General features: G+C 38.7%; 2 protein-coding genes across 2 annotated transcripts in view; one reads left to right on the plus strand and one right to left on the minus strand.

The window, feature by feature from the left end:
• The window catches only part of LOC101860971 (myosin regulatory light chain 12A), a 2,656-nt gene extending 500 nt beyond the window's left edge, over positions 1-2,156 (minus strand). Inside the window, exons 1-3 of the mRNA XM_013081318.1 lie at positions 1,976-2,156; positions 1,291-1,452; positions 554-713 (exon numbers count right to left, since the gene is read on the minus strand). Coding sequence (XP_012936772.1) covers positions 554-713; positions 1,291-1,452; positions 1,976-2,156 — 503 coding nt within the window. The remainder of the gene's footprint in view (positions 1-553; positions 714-1,290; positions 1,453-1,975) is intronic.
• Positions 2,157-8,998: 6,842 nt separating this feature from the next.
• Positions 8,999-26,280, plus strand: part of LOC101861655 (phosphatidylinositol-glycan-specific phospholipase D) — a 30,947-nt gene continuing 13,665 nt past the window's right edge. Inside the window, exons 1-12 of the mRNA XM_005096311.3 lie at positions 8,999-9,372; positions 14,531-14,586; positions 15,333-15,411; positions 16,115-16,212; positions 16,986-17,096; positions 17,607-17,655; positions 18,161-18,221; positions 20,054-20,161; positions 20,720-20,747; positions 22,172-22,311; positions 23,980-24,181; positions 24,662-24,840. Of these exons, the coding sequence (XP_005096368.1) occupies positions 9,285-9,372; positions 14,531-14,586; positions 15,333-15,411; positions 16,115-16,212; positions 16,986-17,096; positions 17,607-17,655; positions 18,161-18,221; positions 20,054-20,161; positions 20,720-20,747; positions 22,172-22,311; positions 23,980-24,181; positions 24,662-24,840 (1,199 nt within the window). The 5' untranslated portion in view covers positions 8,999-9,284. The remainder of the gene's footprint in view (positions 9,373-14,530; positions 14,587-15,332; positions 15,412-16,114; positions 16,213-16,985; positions 17,097-17,606; positions 17,656-18,160; positions 18,222-20,053; positions 20,162-20,719; positions 20,748-22,171; positions 22,312-23,979; positions 24,182-24,661; positions 24,841-26,280) is intronic.

A 26,280-nucleotide genomic window follows, 5' to 3' on the forward strand; every position in this document is an offset into this window, starting at 1 on the left:
CACTTACAGCGAGGCTAATTTAATCACCTGACATCGATACTTTGTTCAATTTAAGTGGACTTTATAGCCAGTACTACTAATAACACTCTTATTGTGAAGAGAACATGATATTGAAAGCAACTCACCTTGAAACATGAAAAACGAAGTTTCCAATGGACGAAACTTGTAAGATCAATAAAATGCAAAGCAACACGTGCACGCACTGGGTGGCGGTAGAAATCCCAGTGTGTAACAAAGGGGAAACCACTCTGAGATAACAAAGCATGTGAAGCGATCGGAAAAGGGAGTTCGTGGAATTGGCCGCGGTCAAGTTTGGCAGCACTGTGGTACGCGTACTCTAGTGCAACAAACACTCGAGATGCACGCTCAGAGACAGGGTTGAAGCTAAGTTTTCTGATAAGTCTAGATTCCATGAAAATCTTATCAAGATGGAAGAAAAACAGTTAAGCGGCGTACTAAGGAACCGTTTGCAGATTGTTCAGTTGCCCATGGTGACAGATGGGGAGCAGGCAGTACACAATTTTGGCCGGAATCAGCTCTGGCCTCAAGACACCTCTGCATGTTTTTGACGGAACTGTCAATGCTGTAACTTATCCCCAGGATATGTTGCAGGTTCATGTTGTCCCCTTTTTGGAAATAATCCACACCTTCATGCATGCGCTTCAGCAGGACAATGCCAGACTTGTGGTACAAGTTAGGATGCACAGTGTACACTAATCATTGGATCGCCAATGCACAACTTCATAATGCATTGATCGAAGAATAGAATGACCTGCCACAGAACCATTCCAAGTCTTCCTCGATCTTTGCATCACGGAATACACGTTACCATCACAGCAATAGGCTCATTACTGAACTTTTTATGGACAGGGGTATGTTGAACATTATACAACTTAAACTCATGAACTCAGATCAGAAAACTTCTTTTGAGCAGTATGTGTTGGCAATATGTCCTTACACCTCTATGTAAACAAATGTATTAACCCCTGCCATATTTTTCATTCCATGCGCATTTCTTTATGTGAGGCGTTTTCAATGGAGTTGAGAATAGAAAAAAGTGCAAGTGGGGAGCGGTTATTTGTGAGGTGATTGTCTTGGACAGGTGGTCATTAGAACAGGTTCTACTGTATACATAACAAACAACTATAACTGATGATATTAAGAGACTTCTCAATAGCTCCTTTTAGCTGACTTTTTTTTTTTAAGTGTTGACTTTACAAGGACAGATACTATTTGACATTGACAGGCAATTAATAGATCCCATAATTTTCATTATCTGTGTAAGTATACCTGTTCCTTCTTCATCAAAGCAAGCAAAAGCGTTTTTGATGACATCTTCTGGGTCAGTGCCATTGAGCTTGTCACCAAACATTGTGAGGAACATTGTGAAGTTGATAGGCCCTGGTGCAGCGCTCATCATTTCATCCAGATAAGGATCTGTGGGGTCCTTTCCTGTTAAAAAAAAAAAAATGAATAAAAATATAACAACACACCACAGTAATTGCTTCCCTGATTATACAGCTAAACAAAATCATGCCAGAAATTAAATTAACTGGAAACGTTCATCACAATCAGCAAATGCTGATCCTGTGTCAACATTGTACTGGTAAATGAAAAAGATATTTTTAAACAAAATTACATTTTTCTTAGCCTTGTATTAATTAGTATCAACATAAGAACCACATAATAGCAATCATTATTTTTTGTCTCTTTCAGGTCAAGATTTCCTACTATCGTAACCTATTCATTGTGTCACCCTCATGTTAAGTCTCACAGATATTTTCTGTATTACACTTATTGTCCCTCCCAATCTCTTCAGAAAAATAGCATTTCAAAACAGTAACACGGATGTATCCAAACACCTTCACCACTGTGAAGCATAAAATCACAAAAAGAGTGTTTGACATGACAATCTGTTTTGCTCTTCAAAATAAACAATTTTCGTCCATGTACAGGAAAACTGGCAGATACACACCCAGCGAGGCTAGCATGTCGTGCAGATCTTCTTTATCAATGAAACCATCTCGATTTTGGTCAATCATGTTGAAGGCTTCCTTGAACTCTTGGATCTGTGCTTGGTCAAACATAGCAAACACATTTGACGTTGCGCGCTGGGCACGTTTCTTCGTGGTCTTCTTAGTCTTCCTGCTGGACATCTTGAAAGATTTATTATGAGTCTCTGAAACGATAAAAGTTTCAAAAACATGTTGAGTTGCATCCAGTGACATTGAGAAGCCATCACTACTTTACTGTTCTGTGTATTACTCAATATTGTGAAGTTCCACAACACCACATGATGTCATCAGCTAAGAGAAGTAAGAAACATGGAGATAAATTTGATCAAACTGTTCAAAAAAGGCAGTTTAAGCAGCAGAGATTATTTTATTAAAGGAACAAATAAAGCGACAGAAACTTTCATGTCTGACAGTAAAAACAAAGTCAGAATGTGTGCTCTATAACATAATCAGAGAAAATTTCATACAGGAGTCTGCTTAAACCAAAATCTACAGAACCAACGTATTTTCTTTGGTTTAGCTGTGTTTTCGGTTCAGAGAGGTTGCTCAGACAGTCATGAGAGTCAACAACCTAGATTTGTAAATTTTAAGCCATGCTTGCTTGCGGAAAATTTCATTTTTTGAAAGATTTTATCTCATTTCTGCCTCTTTCAGTCTGCAATTTGAGCTGCAGGCTGTACTTGACAAATCATTGTGCTTTCTCTTTGACATTGTCAGCTTGCAGCTTGTTTAATCTGCTAAACAGTCATGCAGAACAGACGAAAGAGTAGATGGAGAAAGGAAAAAAAAGAGAGCCCATGTCAGTGATGTTTCGAAACACCAGTGGCATCTTGTGGGTTGGGGCTTGCAGCTTCAGCCCCACCTGTACTTCAACAAAAAGTTATTTTTCTGACTAAAATCAAAACATAACATTTAACAAAAATCTTAAATTCCAACAAAAAAAGCATCACCCCACCAACACTCAACACCCAAACGAAACTTCTGAGGCATATATAAACTCGAAAAGTGATCTGATTGGTCTGGGTGACTATGCTACCATAATTTACTACGACTAAAGCTCCATCCAGTTAGGCACTCCTCATGTTGAGGAGAATTAAATTTATTTTGTTTGTCCCTCAACTCTTTAACACTTAATGTACCATCACCAGGCCATAGTTAGTATGCGCTCACTACAGCTGGCGACTGTCATCGACGCAATCAGGTACACTAAACATAATTAAACAACAAACAAACGCACCACACTAAGTAAATACCAAAGGAAGTCACTCTATATGATAGTTAAATGGTTGATGAATCTCTGTGAATTTTCAAAGCCTGTTTCTAGGGCCGCAAAGGTTTTTTTAATTAAAAACATTCTACCACGGCATCAGCATTCTAAACTGGTGCGGTACTTAAGCGTTTTTCACTATGAGCCTTTGGTACTGTTAGTGTTAAAACCCTCAGTTTTTTCCACAGTTTCCTGGAGTTTTTTCTACAGCAACTAAACCCTGGTGCAGTATGTCTCATTTTTACTTTTTACTTTTACTTTTATCCGCCGCTTATACCCTTTTGGGAGTCGCGGGAAGAAAGAGACGTCTCTCTGTCGCCAGCCGGAGAGCTTGGGTCAGGGGGATGCCATGGGTGGTTAGTGCTTCCCTGACTTCATCTATCCAGGTCTTTCGCAGGCGTCTTCTAGCCTTGTTGCCATCGAATTTTTTTATGTAGGCATTGTGCTGGATGGTGTGTTGGTAATCGCATGAGATGTCCAAACCATTTGATTCTGATGTCTCGTTATAACCCCAAAAGCATGCCTCCAACTTCTAAATGACGGAAACAAAGGCTGTTGTACTTTTTAAAATTTGGATCAGGAATAGTTCCGAAAAAAAGCAAAAACTAGCAGCTCACTAAATGAAATGAAACAGTTCGTCATTAGCATCGGACACTCCTAGCATCCGATGGGGAACAGGGTTATTACCAACGGACGCTCTCAGCGTCCGATGGGGTTTAAAGAGTTAAGCAGACTCCACTTCAGTCATTTTATACTCTGGAGTATAATTATCGTGACAGGTCACAGTGAAAATAGTGTTCACTTTGTTGTCAGTATACAGTCAAACCTGTGTAAGACGGCCACCTATTGTCAAGGAGAAAAGTGGCCTATAAGACAGGTGGCCGTCTTAGGCAGGACTGATCAAGATGAAAAAAAACAAAACCATTCCCATCTGAGGTCCCAATCGAAAGTAGCCGCATTGTTGTTGTTTTTGTTCTTGTTGGTGGTGGTGGTTTGTATTTTGTTTGTAATTTTTATTTTGTTGCTGATTTTGCATAAAGGTGACAACAAAACAAAATGTATCAGACGAGAAAGACTGAGTGCCATGTTAAAACAAACACATGGATCGCCACCACTCGGAGAACGAGCGATGCTTCTGTCACGCAAGGGAGGAAATGGAAAGTGGCCGTTTGTACAGGTGGCCGTCTTATAAAGGTAGCCGTCAGGAGAGGTTTGACTGTATACAGTCGAACCTGCCATCTTACGGTCACTTGTACAAACGGCCACTTTCCATTTCCCCACTTTCGTTTTTTCTATATAATTTAACTGTGTAAAACGGGCACCTGTCCAACACGGCCGCGGCCACCATATTTTATCACACAACCCTTATCACACTAAGCAATAACACCTGTCTTAGACGGTCACCTAAGTGACTCCATTACGTTTTGACATAAATTGTGCATTGGCCCCTAGCATTGTGGGTGAGCCGTCATAATCCAATCACTTGTTGTTGTTGTTGTTAGGTAGTCCCTCCAACCGATCATGTTGCGTAGGCCCCTCCCTCGTTGACCAATAAGTACCAATTTTCAGCTGCGTGTGATCCCTCATAACCCATAAGCCCAGCCCAGAACTCATACACAAATCGGAAGTGAGATGAGTGGTCACTGTTTACCCAGTCTGTAACAAAGTAACAATGGACCTCAACATGAACTTGTGACAGAAGCGTCCCTCGTTCTCCGAGTGGTGGGACCCATGTGTTTGTTTTAACACGGCACTCGGTCTTCCTTCTCTGATACATTTCGTTTTATTGTCACCCTTGCTCAAAATCACCAACAAAATAAAAATAACAAACAAAATACAAACCAACAACAAGAAGAACAAAAACAACAACAATGTGGCTACTTTCGATTCGGACTTCAGATGATCAGATGGGAATGGTTTGTTTTCTTCATCTTGACCAGTCCTGCCTAAGACGGCCACCTGTCTTATACGGCCTCTTTTCTCCTTGACAATGAGTTGCTGTCTTTTACACAGGTTTGACTGTAATATTATTAATGCCAACAATAAAACCACCGTATCTGTTCGGACACTGACACGATCCTTCTAAAGAACATGTCAATTTTCCCCTTTTAAAAACATCATGTATTGCATGTCGATTTATGCCAAGAAATGACACACAATCATGATTGGTTTTCACAATTCTATAAATTTTATAGAAAAATAGAATACAATTTTTCTGCAAAGATGCATTGGTCCAAAAAGAAAGAAAAGCATGTCATTCTCAAAAAGAAAAAGATCTACAATGTACGGTACTCGCATTGTTATGCTAGGGTAGAAGTCCTGACACGACGAGTCCGAATAATCTAGGAGCTTAAACGGACATGTGTCCGAATAGACGCAGCCCAATAAAATACAAAGTAACTATTTCTCCGAACGTTCGGGAAAATAAAGCTGTCAACTCTATTTGTCCGAACGGTTTCCGAACTCGAGATTTTTCTGGTTATTTGCGAGATTTAGGCGTCACCCTTTCATTCTGCCATTCTGCCAGGACTGGGAAGAAGCATTTTTTGCATCAAATTCAATTTCTAGAGCTAGAGATTTTTAAATGTCTGAATATTACATACTTCAGTCATGGTTGGGGCAACATTCCCGGGCATTCTTCATTTGAAAATACCTACAAAAGGTACTGCGAGAAAACAAGACTGCTCGACCGTGGCAGTTTAACCTATTTTGCATTTAGTCACCCAGCAAAAACTAAAATCCTTCATGTAAAAAAAAAAAAATCCCTCCACGCCGCCCCCCCATCCGCTCACAGCTTACACACACACACATACACACACACACGGGCCACTCCATTCGCTTATTATCAACAAATCTCGAGAACGGAAACTGTTTGGAAAAATAGAGTTCAAGTTTATTTTCCCGAACGTTCGGAGAAATAGAGCTGGCCAATAAAATATATAAGGAAGTGATTATTCACACCGTGTGTGCGAATAAGAAATAATTTTATTCGCACAGGGTTGAGCCTTCGTTGATTTTGGACCTCGTTTGTCACACCCTTTAAATTTTAAATGTTAAAACAACTGACACTATTCAGATGGCATACTTGTTTCAGTTTTAGGGTTAAGCATGCACTCATCTCTCTCTCTCTCTCTCTCTCTCTCGGGAGGACTTCCGCAACGAGCGACCACTATGAGACAGAGCAGAATTGAGGGCTAGGGCTAGATCTAGGGGTAGAGGTAGGGGTAGGGGTAGGGTTAGGGTTAGGGTTAGAGTTAGGGTTAACTAGGCCTCTTCTTTATTGTATTTGATGGGGTGGTCGCTCGTTACGGAAGTCCTTCCTCTCTCTCTCTCATTTCCATCCTTCTTTTGAAACGCCTCGTGCCAATCTGTCCTCAGAGAAAGTTGCATTTGAAAATAGCAAAAGTTGCAAAAAGTTGCAAGAAAAATCAACTAAAGTTGCAAGAAAAGTTGCAAGACGTGTATAGCTAAAATGTCATGGAATTATTGGAATACATTGTTGGTATGCTCAATGCAATCAAAATAACCAGCGTGAGTTTTGTTAGATCAAAATCAAAAGTTAAATGTGAATGTCTACGGTACAAACAAACAAAAAAAATCAACTGCTCGGAGGTTGCATGGTGTAGAAAAACAGTTTGTTCCCTGAAACACGCGCCAGGTCCTTAAACTCTCGCTGACGTTGGGCAGGTGTGACTAGCGTGGTTTTGGGGCTGTTCAATTATAATCTTACACTTTTTTGGGGATTTTTGCCCCCCCCCCCCCCCCCCCGAAAAAAATGCTGTAATACTACATGTAGTATTTATTCGCTTATATAATAATATGACATTTATATTGCGCAAATCTGTGTTACAATCATTGTTCTATGCGCTTTACTTTAACATAATATAGTATTCATGAAAAACAATCATACACACATGTGACCTAATAATTAAATATGGTATAAGCGGAACTTTTCCAGAAAAAACTTTTAAGTGTGTAATATTACATTATATTGGTTCAGGACCCCCTTTTTCTTACACTTTTCTTTCACAGGAGTCAAGACACCACCCCCCACCACCCCTTTTAGGCCTTTTCCAGGCGTAAGAGTATATTTGAACGACCCCTTTAGGGGTTTTCTGGATGAATCGATCCATGTCTAGATCTACCCTCCTGGCCTAAGATTTAAAGTCTTTCACAAATTTTTATACTAGATCTATCTACCTGGTGCTACGGAACCAAGCAAGCTAAGTAATCACACGATCGTGTTTACGATTGAGTTTGAGTTTACTCTATTATAGATATCTAGAGTCTAGATTTAACTAGATCTAGCTAGATCTAGAAGAAGTAGAAGATGATTCAGTCCAAACAGGACTATTGGGGAGGTCACGACGGGTCGGTTTGCTCGACTGACTGATTATGGCTCAAAGTGGCTATCGTGGCACAAATCGATCGCGCCCGACTCGTTGCCTCAAACGCGTAGTTTTCAGGCAACGAGTCGGGCGATCATCCAGACCCGATCTCATCCGCAACGGGCACTGGACACCCCGTATCTAGTGCAAAGGAAGTGTGGCAGACCCATTAAAAGGGGGTAACTCTATGGGTAGATCACAGAATTCTACAGCAGACTATGGGGTAGATCTAATTTCAGGTACGAATTGTCCCACTTCGCGTCACAATTGTTAGTTGTGGAGGAAAATTTCGGTTATTTTTACCGAAATTAAATAATGATTTTTCCAACTTTTGCCGAAAATTGCCTAAAATTCGCTAATTCACGAAAATGGCAAAAGTTGCGCTGAGGCCAAAAGTTGCATGCGCAACTTGCGGGTTGCGCGCGCAAATTTCTCTGAGGACAGGCCAATAATATTTCACACACCCTGTGCGAATATAATTTCATAGTATTCACACAACCTGTACGAATAAAATTCCACAGTATTCACATACCCTGACCCTGTGTGCGAATAAAATTTCACAATATTCACAAACCCTGTGCGAATAAAATGTCATATTATATTATTCATACAGTATTCACACAGCCTGTGCAAATAAAATGTCATAGTATTCGCACACGAACGTTCAGGAAAATAGCTCTGGCGGTCCAGCAATGACAAACTTTACTTTATTTTTATCTCATCTCACCACACCATGAGATGTTCTCTGTAGTCTGTAGTTGTGTGGAGTACAAGTTCAACTAGAGTCTAATCTTACATTTTTAGACCAGTCTGAGTCAGTATGAGTATGAGAATATAGATCTAAATCTAGATCTAGATATAGATCTAGATAATCTAGAATCTAGATCTATCGTGATATCGAGTGACGGAGTGAGAATGAATCATGTTTACGCTGATTGATGTTTCTTTCTCATGTCAACGGCTCCTCTTCGCTTTCAAGTCAAAGGGCCTAGATGATAGCCTATCTAGACTCTAGATCTTGCCCCACTGAAATAGACAATCTTAACATACCTTGAAAATATAAAGATAGAAAGCCGGTCCTTGACAATACTCCCCACAGCCAAACCTGTAGTAGACCTACAAATTCGGTCAGCCAACAGTCGATAGCGTAGCCTAGAGTGTAGGGCCTGGGCCTTAGCTGAGACAAGATGAGGAGGAGGAGAGAGAGAGCAAGGAGAGGCAAGATCTTTTGTCTCTGAAGTCAGGTTTCCGGATGTGGGGAGGAAGTCGAGGAAGCGGTTGTCGTTCGTTGTTTGTTTTCCTTTGACGACCTGTTTATTTGCCAATGTTGTCGATTAAGTATTATCCATTTGCGCTTATTCACAGAATAATAGGATATTCTGTTGGCCTTGGCTATTTGGGTTTTTTTCTATTTCCAGTTACTTGGCTTCAGTTACATCTGTAATAAACTGATCTAATACTCGATGAACTTTGACCCAGTACAGCCCAGCCTAATCTCCTTGGTTTTGTGCTTTGGCCCAGATCACGGTGATCAAATCAGTAGGCCTATTGTTGACATTGTTGTTTTGCTTTCATCCAGAGAACAACAAACATCGTCTGCTGCCCAAGGAAAGGATGAAGAAACATTTACTTGTTTCACTTTTTCTTATGTTTTGGTTGAATCGATGTGAGGCATGTGGAGCAATTACTCACATAGAAATAAGTAAGAATCAACTGACTAACTTTTTAAAAACGTTTTACTTCCCTAATTATACGGTAAATGTTTACTTTCACTCCCGCTCACAGATTCACTGCTTTGGCCGGGGGGTGAAACTGCTGCTGTATTTTGTGCTGTAGATTTCTAGATCTAGAAAATCTAGATCTAAAAATAAAATCTGCACTAACATGCGGATAACTTTAGAACGACAGATGTACGCCATTGGTCGATATTTATAGTAACAGCTAGATCTATCTTGTTTGACGTCATTGAGCACCAAAAAAAAATTTGTGGCCGAACCGAGGCTCGAACTTGACTTGCTGCTTTGGAGACAAGCAGCGCACTAACCACTCCGCCACCACGCCACTGTAAGCTATAGGCTTTAAAAATACTGAACTACTAGATCTAGTGCTTTGCGGTCGTGTTGCCACCGTGAATGACAACAAAGTGGGAATCCTTCAATGACGTCAAACAAGATAGCTGTTACTATAAATATCGGCCAATGGCGTACATCTGTCGTTCTAAAGTTATCCGTATGTGGACGCACTATGCTATTATCTGCCGAAGTGATTATTCGGACTCGAGTCCGAATATGAAAAAATGTTATTCGGACTCTGATTCTTGTCCAGCATGACATCACTTCCGACTTACTGTGACTCATGAATCCGGCTTCCTGTCCTGCCTCAATGAACAACTAGTTTCGTTTCACGTGATTTCTTCCTTGTGGCTCAACACGGTTTACATATCTAATTTTTCCATGACCCTTTCACTTCTTACACTTCTTATACTTTTAGCCTGTTTTTTACATTTCAAGCATATATTTGAAATTGCAATGTGGCATTTGAATTTGCTATGTGTTACATTTGAGATTTCTATGTTTACATTTGAACTTGCTATTGTTGTATTATTTAGGACTTTTTATGACGTCATTTATTTGGATTTGTTAGGTGTAATTTGGTCTTTCTATGCAGCATTTGAATTTGTTATGTGTACATTTGAACTGAAAAAAACTATAGAATGTCCTAGTCCTGTTTGGGGATACTGGTTTTGACCCCACCGACGACTACTTCTGGTTCTAAACGATTACCTTTTGATGCGCGTGCCGATATGGAGAGATCACAGCCTATCAAAGCTAATTGCAAAACATCAAATTATGGTCAAATTTTTGTCACTTAGGCGGTTGAATCACGCAGCTAGCGATATATATACAGTGGAATCCTGTTATAACGAGAGGGAGGGGACTGGTACGATATGTCCGTTATAGCAGGATGCTCGTTATAAGGGATCCAGTAATAAATACAAGGAAAATAATAAGGTACAGGCCTAATCTATGAGTTTGGTTTTCTGGTTGTTGTTTTTTGTTACCTCCCCTGATGATGATTTGGTTCTACATGACCTCTGGGTCTTACTTGATCAAAAATCGAATCAATTTTCTTTCTGTAACGCTAGCGATGTTGACAGCTGGGCATTGGTGATCAGAAAGAAAGTTCTCAAGGCTAACTCGCCCGCTGTTTTGTCCCCCACCCCACCACACCCTGTGATGCATTCCGTCTGCTTGCGCACGTCACACATTCGCTCCATCCATCACAGTTCACAGCACTGTGACCTCTCCATCCTCGCATCGAAGAAGTGATAGGCATGGTATGCCTAGATGATCTAAACAAGGCTGGCACGATGTGTTCTGCTTGTCTGCGCATGCCACACCCTCCCCACTCATTCGCTCCGCCTTCATTGTTGACACACATGGGCTCTCCCATTCTTTGTTTTGCTAGATCACTGACAAGTTTCTCAACTGGCGAGGTTTTACATATATATATATGTACAAAAGGCCTCTGGTCTGTGCACAGCAGCAGCAATATTCCGCTATAACCGACTCTCATGTTTGTCTGATTGCGCTATAGCAGTATTTTATTTACAAAGATAAAGAAGGGAAAAAAATGGGTTTTAGAATAGTGTCTTTAAAACAGACTTCTCGTTATTTCAGGACTCGTTATAAGTGGACTCCGCTGTTTATATATGTGAAGGGTGTTGACAAAATGAGTTACTTCTCGGATTCGAGCCCTATGGAAAAAGATACGGCACGCTCATAGGTGAAGATTTTACAATTCATAAGTACGAAATAATAAAAGGATTGTTTTATGTACTTAAAAAATAATATGGCATCATTTTTTTTTAAATCACAAATTTGAACCTAGTGTCGAATTTTGGCCAATATCTCCCATTTGTGGATTGAGAGAAGTACCGGGTAACTCATTTTGTCAACACGCCTCACATGTCAGTAGACCTTAAAAATTTAATGCAAGAATCTAAGTGTAATAATCAGCCATTAGTACCTTGTGATATTCATGGGGGTAAAAATGCTAATAGAATAGGATGGAAAAAATATTCTTGTAGAGTTTCCATATACACAGTCGAGCTTGCCTTAATGGAAACCTCTCTAAGACAGAAACCTGTCATAACAGAAAATCCCAACTCCCATCTCGATAAATTCCTCTATAATTACTTATAAAACAGAAACAAAGAGAAATTTCTTCCCTCCAACAAAGCTTTTTTACCTGTTTTTTACCTGTTTATGGAGGAAAATGCTATTCCTGCTCAGCCCTGAATTGAAACCACACTATCAAGTCTTTTTCCATCTGCTCTAAACTTTACACCTTGCTACAAATCAAGGAAGGGAAGTAGGTGGTGCTACTTGGGTGTAGATGTTTCCCCATGCATTGAACCCTGAGCAGTGCAGATAGTCGGGGTGGTGTGGATGTGAAATCTCACCAATGCCTGTGAAAGTGCTCAAGTGGCGCTCCAGCCGGGAAACTTTCCTGAGTAGCCATAGGTGTGAAATAAATTTAACTAATGTCTGCTGCCCTGATTGGACGGCCAGCTGATAAAAAAGTTCCTCGTATTGTTGTATGCAATGGAGGGGTGGCATTGGTTGATTGTGCTTACACTGATGGTAGGTAGGGGCTAAGGATGGAAGCAAAGGAGATGTTTTGTCATTTCTGTTTTTAACAGGTCAAACAGTGGTCCTATGAGATGCAAGCATTGGTGGTAATGGATAAATGGGACTAACGCATGATGCTATTATTAGAGATGCTACTTGAGAGGTGTGAGGTTTTGACCACTGCTTTCCAACTCGATAAGCAAACCATGATCCCACTGGCTGGGCCTCTGGAGCCTCCCTCTCTCTACCCATAAATTCCCCTAAGACGTAAAATGTATGAGACCAAATTTTTTTTCTGGCTCCCTTGCAATCCCGTCTTAGGCAGGTTCGACTGTATGTGAAAGGGGAATCTCATACACCAGCCTGTCAACTTCTAATGATCTGAGCTCACTACTGTCACTTCTACCCTATCTTTAGCTCTTTAAAGCTTTAAAAACACCTTGGATTTGTAGGTAAAAAAGAGAAGGAAAAAAACCACTAAGTCTGAAACCTAGCAGTTTATTCTCTTCTTCTCGAAGCTTATCAAAAGCATGGTTGAATTTTTTATGCCTTGGCTTTGAACTTGTAAGCTTTTGACTAATTTCAGTTGGCTAAAGTTGTAAAGGACAAATAAGTGCTATTTTAGCCAAGTGTGGGAATACTGACTAGAGAAGTTCCCTGCTTGTTTATCTCAGAGTGGATGTAAAACAAACGTCATGTGATCACACTCCAACCATAAGTGATTTTCATGCTCAGATAGTTAACTATTATCAGCAACAGTCATATTCAGTTGGGCCTCTTTAAAGTCTTTTGTTTGGTAAAAGATAATACTTTAACCCATCTCAAATGTTTAAAGTACAGCAAATTGGTGCTTTGAATGGCAGGTTTAGGGAAAAATGATTGATGTTTTTGATTGAATCTGTGATAATGGTCATCCACTGTAAACCAACGATGATTTATGGTTGATAATTAAACTTGACTTTGATAGTCTCACTCTCATAAACTGTGACATGAACTATATTTTAACCAATAGTGAACACTTTTCCTCGCTCCTCCTCTCCCCCCCCCCCCCCCCCCCCCCCCTTTCTCCTTCTCTCTCTCTCTCTCTCTCTCTCTCTCTCTCTCTCCCTCTCTCTCTCTCTCTCCTCTCTCTCTCTCTCTCCCTTCCTTCAAATCCACCTTTTTATTTTGAACTATTTCTTTTGCCCTACAGGTGATCATATAGAGTACATTATTATTATTAACCCCTGTCACTTAATTTTGACCTTCATCGCCATAAATAAAGAGTATGATCTTAAACAGACGTGGACAATCGTGGTTCACCCTTCACTGATCGGCTTGGATGCTCTTGAAAAGCTTTCTATTAGCCTGGTCTATTCCCCATCCCCATCTGTTATGGTTTTCTTGTTGGTTGCTTTATGCTTACCCCTGCCTTGTTTATAATTCTGTTTTTCCAATGACAGTAAAACTTTCAAGGCCTTTATGTCGGTTCAAGTGTCCTTGAAACTGCAATTTGTCTCTTCCTAATTGCTGTTATTTGTGAGCAGCCCATGTTGATTTTTTTCAGCACTATCTCATTTGATTGTTTTTCCTTCCCATAGAATGTTCAACTGTCTCCTGAGAAACACCATTGCTGTATTCTTTTTTGTTTTCACTGTCTTTAGTAATTGTCCAGCATTCACAGTCGTGTAGAAAGGTTGACCACATGTGACATATATATATATAAACCACAAAGAGCACTCAGCACTCAACAAAGCAGTCATCTATAATGTGAGATCTCCGTGAGTCAGGGTCAGGGATGAAGAAGCTGTTCAAGTTAACTGTCTTTCTCATGCCTTCTACAAAGTTAGATGGAGATTTTGTACTGTTCTCGGTAATCTTTTTTGATTGGTTTTACTTTTTTTATTATATATTTGCTTTATATTCTCTTTCCCTCCTGAAGACTTTGTCTTTGCGGGTTTACAGTCATGCTTAGAATTCCAGTTTCAGTGCAGTTTTGTCCATTGTCGGAAGATGAAACAAGACTTTCCGTCACATAATTTAGTTCACAATCAATTTGGAAGGCTCTTGTCTTTAAATCCAAAGTTAATTGCAGTCACTTGTTGACATTTTGAATACTTTTAAAATAGATACTGTCATGACAAATTATTTCAGATCACTGACTTTAAGTGCCTTAAGTATAAGTAGGCCTGCATTGTATGTTCTTCATATAAACGATTGAAAATATACTCTTTTTTTTCTTCACAGGTTACAGAGCCTTGTTCAACTTCAGAGATGAACTCGGAAATGAGAGCTATGGCAAGGTTAGTTAAATCAACTATGCTTTTCTGATTAATTACGATATTTGTGAAACAAAGACAATGATTAACATACACTGGCATTCAGAATCTTTCGTTTGAAGAGAACTGAGCTAAGACCTTTTACTATTACCAGAATCACATTTTGTCTGGTCTTGTAGAAAGTTGCATATAGTCTCATTGTGTTAGTTAGGTCAAATGAAAGGCTTGTTTGAAAAAAGCCTGAATACGGTAACGATAATAATCAGAAAACCTGATTTTTGTGTCTTTATGGGGGTAAAATGCCTGAAAAAAATTCAGTTTGGACTGCATTTTTTTAAAGTGACAGTCAAAAATTTTTTTGAAGATCATCTCTGCTATAGTACTCTTAACCCCTTCATGACAGCTCCCGTACATCGTACATCCAACATTGTGTGCCAAGATACTGTCCTCATTTACGAGGTATGTCATAAAATCAGCTGATTGCGACAATTGCGTGGACCTTACTATGTACACCGTATAGGATTTTATAATTACACTAAAACAGCTTTGAACGGAAAATTGGGTGCAGTAAAAGTTGGAAAAACCATATGTTACGAATGGGTTAAAAGAATGGAGATGTCTGTTATTTTTTAAAATATATACCTGCAACTTCCTCCTTCCTCCCTTCCCCCCCCCCCCAAATTGCCACAAAATTACAAAATTTATTGTTTTACTTCGTCTAACAACGTATATACTATAAATTTCATTTTGCATGCTCATACTTCATACAGATCATCAGTAAACACCAAGATGCTTTGGAAGCTGGCAATGCTTTCCCTGACACATTTTATCCTGATGTTTGTTTTCAGGGTAAGTATACTTCATGTACACTGTACTACTAACTGCACATATGATTATACTGGTTTGTTCTCTGGAGTATTTTGATAACCTCACACAAATATGACCACTCAGTATCACCAGTGTCTTTAGTTTGAAGTCTTGACTTGCAATTAAGGAAATTCGTTAAGTAGTATTTTGTTACAGTGGTAGCTAAATTGTGTTTTAAAATCTTTTTATGATAAAATGTATGTTTATGAGTGTTCATGAATGCTGGTGCATCTGTGTTTGCTAGAATCCTTGCTTTTGGATGAGTTGCAATATTTTTTTCAAAAGAGAGTTCAGTTTTATTAGATCAAAGGCTTTTTATATATTGTTTGAATTATGTTAATTCCATAACTTTAAAAAAAAATTTGAGCAATTTTAAGCATGTTTTACATTAAAGCTTGTTCATTTTGAAAGTGATGAAAGTATTAAATGGCTCTCAACCCAGAGTTCCTACTTGCAAGAAACAGTGGACTATATTCAAATCAACATTGATTTGATTGTCTTTGTCTTTCTTTGGTCTTCGGGGAAATATCATGATCTATTAGATCATCAATTATGCAATTTTCTTTGCCTTTCTGTGGTCTCTAGGCAAATACTTTGACGGGATAGACTTTCATTTTTCGTTTTCTTCAACTTTTCTGTGGTCTGACTTGTAATTTGATTTTATTTGACTTTCTATGATCTCAAGGGAAGTACCACGATGTATCGGAGGATACACACTGGACACCTTTCAGCAATGTCACCATCAACTACATAAGAAATCGTTACCCACAGCCATGGGATGAGGTAAATTTCCTTTCATCATTTATCTGAAGTTGTGAATGTGAAATGATGAACATAACATAACACCACAGTCATTGCACAATTGTATAGGTAATTTTTTTTGTTTTTTTTTTGTAGGGGGGGGAGGGGGTTCTGGTTATTGATATGGTAAAATGCCTTTTACTTGTTTCGTATGATCAATATAAAGTTTTGTTTCCTGTTCTAATAATGTAATAATTGAGGCATTTTCACTTTGAGTCATGAGGTTGATGTAGGTAAGCTTTTTTTTTTTTTTTTAAGTTTTCTCAAAACAACGAAAAGTGACTGAGGCAATTGTGTTATGACTTGTGACAATTATACATGTAGTAACAATTTATCAGAATTTGGACAGTGCTTTTCTTCTAATTAGTAGTCACTCTTCTGGTACAAGGTACAAAAAAACAGAAATATCTCAAGGAGGTTCATCAAATGGGCATGCCTTCACTCTCTCAGAAAACTGTTTTTACACCCAAAATGAACAATATAACTGTGAACATCTGTAAATTGCAGCAATTAAAATGTGCTGTTCATGGTTTTCACTGCCGGTATTAACACAACAATGCAGATAGATGAATGTTTTTAATCTGAAATTCATCTTTAACGAATCCTTGAATTTATCATTAAAATTCATCTCCATAAGATTAGATAACCCAGTTGTGGGAGTGTGTGTATTTGCAAGAATTGACCGTATGGTATCCCAAATTTTCTAACAGATTTTTTTTACTCCGTTGGCACTTTATTTTACGCTGATTCCACAGAGCACCCAGAAACTGGTAGCCTTCTTAATGGGAGTAGTCTCCCATCAGGTGGCAGATGTCTCGTGGCACTCGTTAGGAATCCCACAAGGCTTTCTGTCTACCATGAGTTTTGTGAGTCCTTATTTTGGATTGCTTTATACTTACAACTTTCCTTAGTTTTCCTGCCTCTGATATGGTGAAATGGTTATGCTCTTTGACTTTGCTAGCAGAAGATGTGGGCTTGGTTGGATTTGGTTTACAAAAGTTTGTCTGCAACCAGAAATTTAAAAAAAAAAAAAAAAAAGAAAGAAAACTGTTGTCCATCTGGTTATATCAGGTTTTGACTATTGGCCTAGAATGTTAATGAAGAGTGCTCCTAACTGTAACAACATTGCTTTTTTCCTTGATGGGGAAAAGCCATCACTTCTCTGCTGCAGATCTGCTGTTTTGGGGCAATTAAAAATTTATGGGCAGGTAGAAGGTGCCACTGGCAGGTTGTAGTTTCTTACCTACCCTCTGTTTTTCTATTTGTCATTCTTGCTTTTGCCATGCAGTAAATGACCGTGACATGCTTTTCCTTTCGCAAGCAAACAAATCCGTATATGTGTCAGTAATTCTGTTTATTTATTTTTTAAATTTCAGACGAATTATCATGGCGTCTATGGCACAGCGCACCATGATGGAGACCTTGGTGTGTTTTTATTTGGATTCCTTTGAGTAATGTTATGTTTGTTCTGAGCATGAAACTTATTTATCATTTCTACTTTAGTGGCACTGAAACAGTGATTCTATCACATCATGTTATGGAAGCGATAATGGTCTTTCAGTGTTAAAGTAAATGAGCTATTTTCTAGACTGGGACTCACTTTTGCCTTAAAATCTTTAATTAGTTTTGCTATAGCGTTGTGGATTTTTTAGATTATTTTTTTAATTTTTTAAAAAAAATTTTTTTTGGGGTAAGGGAATGTTCTTTTTACAAATTGAATTTTGTCCTTAGTTGTGGGCTTGAAAGCTTCTACTTTTGATGTGAGTTATTGTTTTTACTCTGTGACAAGTGGATTGCATTATGATCCTTTTTGCTAGCCACTGAGACTTAAACAGTCATTCCTGTTTGAGCTAGTCTGCAAATGCTTTGAAGTCTATGGTATTTACTTAGACTTGATGTCTTTTGTACTTGATTTTATCCCCGCTTTCAGGAGGTGAAGTTTTGAACTTGTATCAACTGGACCTGAGTTATAGTGACATCGTAGGAGAATGGTGAGTCAAACTATACACCTGATTTTTGTGTCGGATATGTATGGTGGAGTCTGCTTAAATTGAACATGGTTAATCAAAAAACAGATGTGAATCGAAAGAAAATGAAATCCCCATTTTTTTCTTTCTATTTGAGCAACTTCTCTAAACCAAAAACTCAGCTAAACTGAAGAAAATCTGGCAGTCCCAAAAATCCCAGTTTAATTGGATTCCACTGTGTATCAATGCTGTAATGTACTAAGCATGTAACTGGAACAAACAGGTCAATTCATTTTTGTCCTGACAATGTTGCCAATGTTGATTTACAGGTTTTCAATAAAAAATGAGGATTCAGCCTGCACTATAAATAGTATGAAAGCACTGTGGGTAAAACTTTTTTGTCTTGTCTCGTGAGACAGGTTTCCTTTATGATGAAAAATTTTCAAGGAACCAGGTACAATGTAAGAGGATAACAACAAAAATATGTGCATTATCACAGTGTGTTATCTGCTTTAATGGAAGAAAGAAAGTCTTTCTATTTGTCTGTTCGAAGATTGTTGCAATTTTTATGCTTTTTTTTAATGGAAAGGGAAGGGGCAAGAGCTGAATGTTGGCGTGTTGTTTGTGTTTACAATATTATATCACTTCATATGTTTGGACACAGTTGTGATTTAGACTATGATTTTTTTCTTTATTCTTCAAAAATGCAGACAATTATTTTTTCTTTCTTCTAGTGTTTCACAACACTTCTGATCACATTATTGTGGAGCATCTCTTTTTTTCGACGTCAACTAACATGTTAAGTCCTATTTTTATCATAGTTCTTTGTGTTTATGCATCAGTCATTTTGTTTTTTTCCGAAACTTACGTCACCATTACAGTTTAAGTATGCTTGTGACATCAATGGTCTAAATGGTTAGGCTGTAGGGCTAGCAACCGAAAGGTCAAGGGTTCAAACCGGGTCAAGGGCCAGAAGTTGTGTCCTTGGAAAAGACAATTTACATGAATTTTCCTCACTTCACCCAGGCGGGATTGCGTGCCTGGTTAAAGATAAGATAAGATACATCTTTATTGTCCAGATCCTGGCACATTGGTTTGGTGTTTCACCACATGTACACACACACACACACACACACACACACACACACACGCACGCACGCACACATGCACACACACATAGGCTTACAATCACATGCATAATATAAATGAGCAGCAATATAAACAATAACAATCTTAAGCTAGATACACACTCAATGTTATTCTGATGCATGCTCTAAGATCGTAAGTATACTTATACAAGATGGTTAAGATGGAAGCATTTTGATGGATGATGGTAAAAATGACCTTCTATATCTTTCTTTGTTACAGCTCAGAAGCCTAGGTCTATAACTTCTGACTAATGCTTTTATTTGAGGGAACAAGGGATGTTTCTTGCCTTAAAAGATGGAATTATTTTTTTTAGTGCAAGCTGTTATAGACAGTAAAAGATTTTTGTTTGTTTTGTTAGTGTTTTAGCACTCAATCAGCTGCTTGCACTGTATGCTTCTCGGGAAGTGAAAAACGTTTCTAATTGCCCTTCAATTTTCTGGTGTGATAATATAGATTGAGCCTCACAGCCTAACCCTCTAGACCATAGACGCCACAAGCATCTATAGACTATAATGGTGACATACAGTTTGCTGTTGAGTGGGGATATGCACTGTAAAAATGCTTTTTATGAATACTATAAATCTATTTAAGGGAAAATTTGTTTTGACTTTTGTAGACATTTTTAAAATGCTGCTTACTTGTATTAATACATAATTGTCCAGACAGTTATTTTCCTGTTAGAAATATCCTTCTTTCTTCCTCTACAGGTATATACCATCAAATGACTTGATCAACATCTATGAAGCATATTATGGGAAACTGGTCATAGACTCTGACGTACTGGAGACCTGCTCAAAGATATCGTATCTTGCAAAGTATGTTGAAAGTATTCGGATTGTAGAAGATGATTACTTTGGAACTTCATCTATTCTTACTGAGAATCAAGACTTCAATGTTCTATCATAACTGCGCCAATTTTAGGAATACAAATGTATTTCATGGATTTGAATATATAGTAGGAAAATTTAGTTTGATAAACTATTTGTGTATGTGTCTATCTGTGTTTGTGAAATAGAAGGGTAACGGGGGCTGTAGTTTCCTTTTAAAAATAAAAAGTCAAGGCTAATGCTGACTTTTTTTTTACTCCATAAGAGAGTAGGTGCAACTTGAAGCTTGACATTTTTTACTTATCATAGACAGTAAATAAATTAAATTTGAATGATTCTGTGTCTGAATGAGTTTTCTTTTAGAGGGATAGGTCTCCTTTTCCTCTTCTTATGAAAAAAAAATCCTATTACTTTTTAGCTTCTTTTTTTTCCCACTGTTTCTAAGTTTTATGTTGTTGCTAGCAAAGGCAACTACATAAAGAATTCAAAATATGTCCCTATTTAGCTCAGATCTCTTTGTGATTTTACTTTTCTCTTCTTTTTCAGAGTCGCAGAAAGACTGGTTGTTAGAAAGGTAAAAATCTAAATAGACATCGATACAAATTGACATCCCTGTGTGTTTGTACTTATAACGTAACTGACCCCCCCCCCCCCCCCCCCCCCACTTTCTACTGCTTGTAGTTGGCTTGGATGGGTAATACTTTTTTGGCTTCTCTTCATAGATTTTTTTTTTTCTGGTCTTGCTCCTTTTAAGCAATTGGCTTGTGGTTGGCACTGTCTCTCCTACTTCACTGCTACTGTTGTCTCAATCAAACTATTGCATAATGTAGTCATAACTGTGCTGGGACAGCGAATGTTTAGAGGCTACTGCCAGCGGGTCATACCTCTTTTCTTCCCCTCCTTTGTCTCTATTTGTACGTCTTACTTTTTCCCTGTGCTAAATGACCATCATTTTGTCAATGTACTTTTTACTCAAAATAAAATTGTTGAAAGTTTACAAACAATTTTAGCTCTTTTCCACTTGTGTGATGTTTAATGTGTTCTGCTCTTATCTCTGTGCTTTTACTCACATGTGGTTTGTTTTTTTTGCTATTTTTCTTTCAGTGCTTTTACACTCATTGTATGGGGGCTCTCATAGCCTGAAGGTTAAAGTGTTCACCTCTCATTCAAAGGTCCCGGGTTCGAATCTGGGTAGCGACAAAAAAATTTTCTTCTCTAAAATTGTCTCCTTTCACCTCCTTTCCTGCTTTCTAGCAATGTGTCGTCTGCTTTGGTCTCCACTTTCTGCCCCCACCCCCTTACCTCCTTTGCCCCCTCTTCTGGGCACCTGACTCTTTATACAGCCTTTCTACTGCTACTCCTTGGCTCCTTCTTACTGCTTTCTTTCAGCCCCACCTCTGATCTTCTGGAAGGAAAGATCTACACTTATCCTTCACGGACAAAAGCGAAAAATCTCGGAGGTCCCGTGGGCAAGTTGCGCACGTTAAAGATCCCTTGGTGGTCTAAAATCGATAAGAGTAGGCTTCGGCCGCCACCTGGGCAAAATTATAAATTTCCTACCAACTGAATGTGTTCCGCGCGCTCATTTGACCTTATGCAGTTGCGAGCGCTGTAAAACACTTTTTTTTTAAACAAACAAAAAGAACTCATTCTTTGCTCTTCTTATTTCAATACTTACACTATCATGATATGTTCTTTTCTGTTCTCAGTAATTTCACACTCATATGCTCTTCTGTGTTTTTTGTCATTGTTTCAATTCTTACCCACTCATATATACTTTTAACGGGTGCTTCTTCTCCTTCCCCTCTATTATTTCTGCTTGTCTGCCTTTTCCCTGCTGTAAAAGACCATTGATATGTCAATGTGCTTCTCTTTACTCAAACTCAAAAACTCGCACTCATATGACCTTATGCAGTTGCGGGCGCCGTAAAACCCCATACTAAACTACTACTAAACTCAAAAACTATGTTCTTTAGTGTTTTCTGTTCTTTGTTTCAGTACTTTCCTATAACTGCCAAGAACAGTCCCTTCTTGGTAGACAATCTGTACAACTATTTCCTCGGGGGAATCGAAGACATGACTGTGTGGACACAGCGTATATGGAAGTACATCGCGTGGGGTCTGGAGCATGGAACTCAGTGAGTGAACAAGGACAATGTGAAATTTTAGTCAGTTGATTAACTCCTTATCTCCGGCAAGCCGCTACCTGCAGCTCACGGTCAGAACTGCTGTGCCATCCAGTGAGCTGCTGGCAGGGGCTTGGGCACAGTTTTTTTACCTCGACTGTGACGTCAAATTACTTTTCGGCTGTTGCTGAAAACAGGTCTCTTTTATCAGGAGTTAATTCATTAGAGGAAGAACTATCAAAATAGGTTTACTAGTTTTGATTTAATGGCCAATTTAGTGACGTATATATGTCAATTTTAGATTTTGTACCAAATGGGCCCAGGCATAGTAGGTTTACCCCCCCTCAGAGATTTAAAGAGTTTATGTTTGTATTTAATACAAATACCTGAACTGCTCTTTCCTAAATTTGCATTTCAATTTTATAATTCGCACTTTAGACCAACCCATCTTAGTGAATTTGTAGCCACCTTTTTAAAAAAAATTGTTAATCGTATTGTGTTATGTTATCAGTATCCTGTTCAAGGTGGAATTCGATTTGCAAATTAATCCAATAAAGATCCTGCTGTATAACACTTTGCCCCCATGGGACGCTGATCGACGATGGTAAACAACCATCTCTTTCCCGCACAAGAGGCCGATCAGTGACGGTGTGATATAGCAACAAAATCGTTGTAGTGTTTAAGTTATAATTTCCATTCTGAATGGTTTGTGCAGCCTTTGGGGGCAAATCAGTTTGTTTACAACTATTGGAGTAAATGTTTTGGGAAAATGTCGAGTAGACCTAGCATGATGCTACTTTACACTGACGCCATGATGAGAATTCAGGTTATGACTGTGCTAGATCTAATGTTTTTAGTTCTAATTCTAATTCTTTTTTTTGGTGAAATGCAATCATCACATTCAATTTTCTCAATGTACGGAAAATTTCAGAATGACTGGGGTGTTTTTGCCGAGATACAGAACTGACATACACCATCTGCTTGCTGGTCCGTGGGGGCAAAGGTTGTGCGCCCTGCACACTGATGGGTGGAAAGTGTTAAACTAAAAAGCACAGACATGTCAATGTGCTACAACATTGGAGAAAAAAAGTGTATGGCAGCCCATGTGAACCGCACATTTTGTGCACATCTATTCATTAACCGTCTGTCGTCAAGAATGAAGAAGAAAAAGAAAGACTCTTTAAAGGAATTTAAAGTGTAATGAAAAAAAAATGTTTTTTTCTCATTCAGGCACTGAGGAATAATGCAGCTGGGATCAACCCATATGCTTTTTTGGGGTATAAGCTAAATATTTGTTGTGTGTATGTTTGTTTGCAGGTGCGTATTCTAATTTTATTAATTAACCATTAACCAGACATTTTTATAGGTCTGGAGACTCTTACTTTTACCAACTCTCTTTTCCCACAGTGTTAAGTCAAGATCTCAATTATTTACAAACACATGGAAAGCTATGATATCATAAACATTAATATCATCACAGTGGACGGGAGCTTAGAGGGCACTACTATAAGTGGAGCCTGCTTCCCTTCTTTTCCTCTTGTGTTTCTGTCCTTTTTTCTTGCTTTTTCTTTGCTCTAGATGGCAGTTATCATTTAGATGTTTTTCTCTGTACTCAGTCTCTTTAAAGAGACAGCCCAATGTTCTACTGCTGACTTTTCTTCCTGCCTACTCTCTTTTCAGACAATGCAATCTTGATCATAACCCTCTCTTCCTCCGCTGCAATGAGACAAGCGACTCTAGCCTTTTACAAAGACAACGCTCAACTGCTTCAAAAAATGGATTTTACATGAAGCCTCATCCTGATCTTATGAATCTAATGGATGAGGTTGTGGTGAAGAGACACGGGAGAGGAATTACTTTACAACCCAGTGATGCCTTGAGAGTAAGAATCATTTTTTTATATAGTGTTCCTTTAAACATTGCTTGTTTTTTTACATATTTGATAGCGACATTGTCCTTTTTTGTCGCTGATGTCAGTTAACTTTGTACTATGTATGGAGTGAAAAAGTATTTATTTTTCTCAGTGAAATAATCAATAAAAAAGGGTCTTGTATTCCAGCTGCTACAGGGTTTAGTTAATGTTCAAAACTTTTATCATAAAACACTTTTGCCTTGTGGTTTCCTTTCATTCGTACATTTGTACCTGTCCATCTTTCTTTAAAAATTGATTGAAGTTGAAGACATTTTTTTGGAACTCACATTGTCTGGTTCAGTCAGAAATGTTAAAAGATGAGACTGGGCCTGCTACCGTCTTGAAAAGATAGTATGCACAAACGGAAAAAAAAGCTTGATTTGCAAATTACTTATCACATTGAGGTTGAGTACAGTGTCTCAGACTTCTATTTCTTATATTTCAATACAGGAAAAGATGGCTAAAACAGGCTATGTGAAGGACCATGCCGGCCATAGCTTACCACAGGGCTCTAGCCACAGTGGGAATAAAACCGTCAATACAGAAGTGAAGGACACAGTTGAAGCTGAACGTACACGCACTCCTGATTTTGTGTTCACATCTAGATTGCCTTACAGCAAGCTTGGCAGGTAAGGTGGATTAGGAAAGCTGTCAGAAAATGTAACGTGAAAAATGATGATATGTATAAAGGTGATACATTTTGCATCTTTTGCAGTCTGTAAACGCGACACAGAAGGCATTGCACCATGCTTGTGGTTGCCAGAGTGCAACAGTGTTCAAAATATGATTTTTTAAAGTTGTGATATAATAATAAACTGCTTTTATATAACACATATTCCTATGTGAAAGTTTTGTCTGTGTGCTTTACAATTTATTATTACCTAAACAGAACCTATGATATATTGAAGCATTCTCAGCTTCCAGGCTTGTAATGACTTGAATTTGGGTCTGTGGTTGCTTCAGACCTTTCTGAATGAGTGTATCGTCTCCAACTGTACCCATGGTTGGTTGAAGGGTTATTATTCATTATCACTACTTGAACCACTTCAGTCACTCTAGGGTTAAACCCCCCCCCCCCCCCTCAAGGGCAGTGCTACGGACTGAAGTTGTCTTTAAGCCATTCCCAAAGGGGGGATATTAACATATTCCTATGCACAGTAGAATAGTAAATGGGCTGATTTATCAATGTCATACTCATACTGTGCCGGAACAACATAGGGGGAACTGCTGCTTTTTCTTTCCTCATCCTGACTATCGTCATTTTTCCTCTACTTATTTTGTATATTTGTCACTCCCTTGTGAACTGCTATTTCCGGGGTGCCTTGATAGTCACAGCAGACTTTGTGCTGTTAGGTGCTAGAGAGGTGAGCAGAGTAAGCCTGATTCCCCGTTTAGACTTCTCTGTTGACATCCACCCCTGTGCGGTCATATGACCTTATGCAGTTGCAAGCGCCGTAAAACCTTACTAAAACAAAACAGGGTTAGAGGGGGGAGGGGGGGGGTGCATGTCAATTGAGAGATTATTATGTGTGGTCGGTGGGTGCCTTAGTGTGGTTTGTTTTTTATTTTTTGGCACTTAAATATGACTTATTTGTTGGGCAAGTATGGTAAAACTCTTATTTAAACCTAACTGAACAGATTGCTATCTGAGCCAATCCAAGTAAGTACTGGTATAAGAAATCAATATTATCCACTGAAGGTTCTGCTTCATTTCCGCACCTCTCTATTTATGTCTATGGTCCGTACAAAGGTGGTTTAAGGGCATGTCTCGAAGGTTGTAAATCTTTATTATTCCCCTGTTGTTTCTATCTGTCTGTTTTTCTTTTACCCAGCTCTAAATGACTGTTGTTGTCTCTATGTACTTCTCATGTCTATACTATGGTCCTCAGCTTTATACAGTTATTGGTGTTTTGATATGGTCATCTTCATTTCAACGCCAGAAATTGACGTCACTGTTCTGTATTTACTGTACTTTTGTTTGTGGAGAGACTGTTTAGTGGGTGGTTGGCGGGTGCTCTGGTGTGGTTTGGTTCTTTCCAATCCAACATCTATTGTCCTTATCTCCCCTC

This window comes from Aplysia californica, unplaced genomic scaffold, assembly GCF_000002075.1.
Source record: "Aplysia californica isolate F4 #8 unplaced genomic scaffold, AplCal3.0 scaffold00126, whole genome shotgun sequence".
Classification (NCBI taxonomy): Eukaryota; Metazoa; Mollusca; class Gastropoda; order Aplysiida; family Aplysiidae; genus Aplysia; species Aplysia californica.